This window comes from Dipteris shenzhenensis, chromosome 25 (assembly GCF_047967505.1).
Source record: "Dipteris shenzhenensis isolate YYH24624 ecotype China chromosome 25, Dip_SZ_1.0, whole genome shotgun sequence".
In the NCBI taxonomy this organism is placed as follows: Eukaryota; Viridiplantae; Streptophyta; class Polypodiopsida; order Gleicheniales; family Dipteridaceae; genus Dipteris; species Dipteris shenzhenensis.
The window spans coordinates 25,177,355-25,179,840 of record NC_141620.1 but is presented as its reverse complement, the minus strand read 5'-3'; the positions used below and the strand labels follow the sequence as shown (position 1 = coordinate 25,179,840).

Sequence of the window (2,486 nt, the reverse complement as noted above, 5' to 3'; positions counted from 1 at the left end):
ACCTCTCCTACCAATTTCAATTAGTTTTGGTGAGTGGTGGCTTAATTAACCGATGTTTATCTATGGATTAATTTATTTATGCTTTAATTAAACTATTTTAAATCTCTACGACTTAATTTATTTCTGCATAGACTATGTGCAAGGGGGGCTTCCCCAAACGTTCAATAAAAAATTGAACCCAAAACCTTCCTTCTCAAACAGTGTGCCCTACCATCAAGCTACAAAGTCATCTCCTTATAATAGTATTACAAAGGCTCCCTTCTCCCCAATGTCAAGTGTCCCTCCCTCTTTAATGCCCCTCCCTTATTTAAATTAACCTCCCCCCTCGCCGCTCCTTTATTTAATTCGAGCCCTTCCCCTTGTATGCCCCTCCCCGCTCCCCCTCCCCCAATAAATTAATTAATTCCCCCCAAATTCTTGGACGACCTATTCATAGGAGAGTGAAGCCCTTGGCAAAATGTTTAAGAAGAGATTGGCCCTCCCCACTCGTGAGATTGCCCCTTCCCCACTCGTGAGATTGCCCCTACGCGTTCCTCCTTTATTTAATTCAAGCCCTCTCCCCTTATCCCACTCCCCCAAAACAAATTAATTAAATGCCCCCAAATTCAATTGGGGCTATCTATTCATAGGACTTGGCAAAAGCTTACATGTAAGAAGCGGTTAAGGAGGGAAAGCGTTTAAGAAGAGTTCAAAGGAAAAAGAAGGCGTGGTTTGACACGGCCGGCATTCCCATTGTTTGACTGCCCACCTAAGGAAGGATCTCTCTCTCTCTCCCCCATACATACATACATATATATATATCCCGTCTATGGGCACCTCCTCACAACATCAGCAGCTCTCCCAGCTTCGCCCTCCATATCATCTCCCTGCACCTCCTCACTACGCAAATCTTCTGCCTCAGCTCGCCTCCATATCCTCTCCCTCCCACTCTACCCTCCTTGCCATGCTCCGCCTCCGCCAGCCCACCAGTTCCAGCTGCCCATTCTGCTGCCTGCACACCCTTGTCAGCATTTTCTTCTTGGTCGCTCTCCTCGCCGCTTTCCAGCCCGCTTCTGCTCGCCCTCCTCCCGTCGATCATAAATGGAGCATCATCTCCGCGTCCCCCAGCCCCTGGAATCATAACCATACGCTTGAGTATTACGTCCATGTTCGCACAAACGACGTCGACCTCGGCCAACTCATACCTCCTATCAATCAAACGCTCACAAACTCCTTCGGATCCACTCAGCTGTTCGCCTTCAACGTCACCCGGGGGGCTGATCCTCAATCGACGCAGTTGGGGTTCATCCGCGGATACACAGTGCAGGCTAGCTATGATTCCACTTCCATCGGCATTGAGGTGGAGGGCTTGTCTTACGATGATGGCTCCTTGAAAGGCACCATACAGCTTCAAGGCTTCGTCGCTGCTGGAACCAACGAAATCGCAGTGGTGGGAGGCACCGGGGCTTTCAGAGGCGCAAGAGGTTATGCCGTCGTAACACAAGTGAGCTCCCAAGGGAATGCGTTTCTTTATCACCACCAGCTGCATTTTCTCTAATCTGTTTATGCTATTCACTGTTTCTCATGGATGTGGATATGCGGGAGCCACGAATCGTACCGTTTCAATTTCCAACATGGATCCAATGGTACTTGTAAGCGCCTTGCACGTTTGATAATAAGATGAGCTGCATTAATTTCAATCGTCGGTTAGTGAATTCAGAAAACTATGAGCTCTTTTGCTTTACAGAGCAAATGCGAATGATTTTATAGTTCTAAGCTCAATTGGAACGTAATAAGTACCTTATGAGACGTTATCTCGTTAACACAAAGTCGACACAACGAGTAACTCTTCATCCATTCTTACAAACTTACGCGAGATGGAATGTTTGGTCAAACTAAGATGTATTCAAATCTACGTCTATATCTCATAAAAAATCTCCCAAACAATCATCATAAACTAAGATGTTCCATTCCCTATGGGAGTAGAAACACGGTGGCGTCCCCTCGAAGGCCTCAATCGGGTGTGTGAGTTGGGTGGGTGAGTTATTAGATTATAATTATTATTTTTTAAACTCTTTTTTATAGCCTTCTTATCACTAAGCTTCCCATTTGTGTGCCTAAACCTTCATATATGTTGCTTTACGTATTCAGGTTCGGTCTTTAAATGTGATCCAATTCTTCTCCAGATTTGGAAAGCCTCTAGCTTCATAGCGGCGCTTGCTCTCTTTAATCTTCTCTTGATATTATCGATAAGATGGATCCTACCCAAGAAGAAGGCATGCCCTTGGAACTCTAAAGTCCATGTATACTGAGCTTAAGGTCAAAGTTATCATCCACTTGGTGATGAGATGCCAAACAAAATAGATTATGTTAGAATGTGGGTTTTTCCATGTGTAAATTAGAAAATTTGGCATGTTTATCATCGGAAACATAACAAAGCAAGGAAGAAAATACTCTACTAGTATCCATTATCAACCAAGGCAATGCCCTAATACATGTCCTACTTC

At 44.9% G+C, this 2,486-nt stretch overlaps 1 protein-coding gene across 1 annotated transcript; it reads left to right on the top strand.

Annotated features, from left to right (window-relative positions):
- The first annotated feature begins 808 nt into the window (after positions 1–808).
- On the top strand, positions 809–1,537 carry LOC147885655 (uncharacterized). The gene has a single exon (XM_087396173.1). It carries the CDS (start codon positions 809–811, stop codon positions 1,535–1,537), a length of 729 nt encoding a protein of 242 aa, XP_087252299.1.
- The last annotated feature ends 949 nt before the right edge of the window (positions 1,538–2,486 follow it).

Bases quoted from the DNA above. Each gene is read 5' to 3' on its own strand.
- LOC147885655 (XM_087396173.1), top strand. From the start codon at position 809: ATGGGCACCTCCTCACAACATCAGCAGCTCTCCCAGCTTCGCCCTCCA.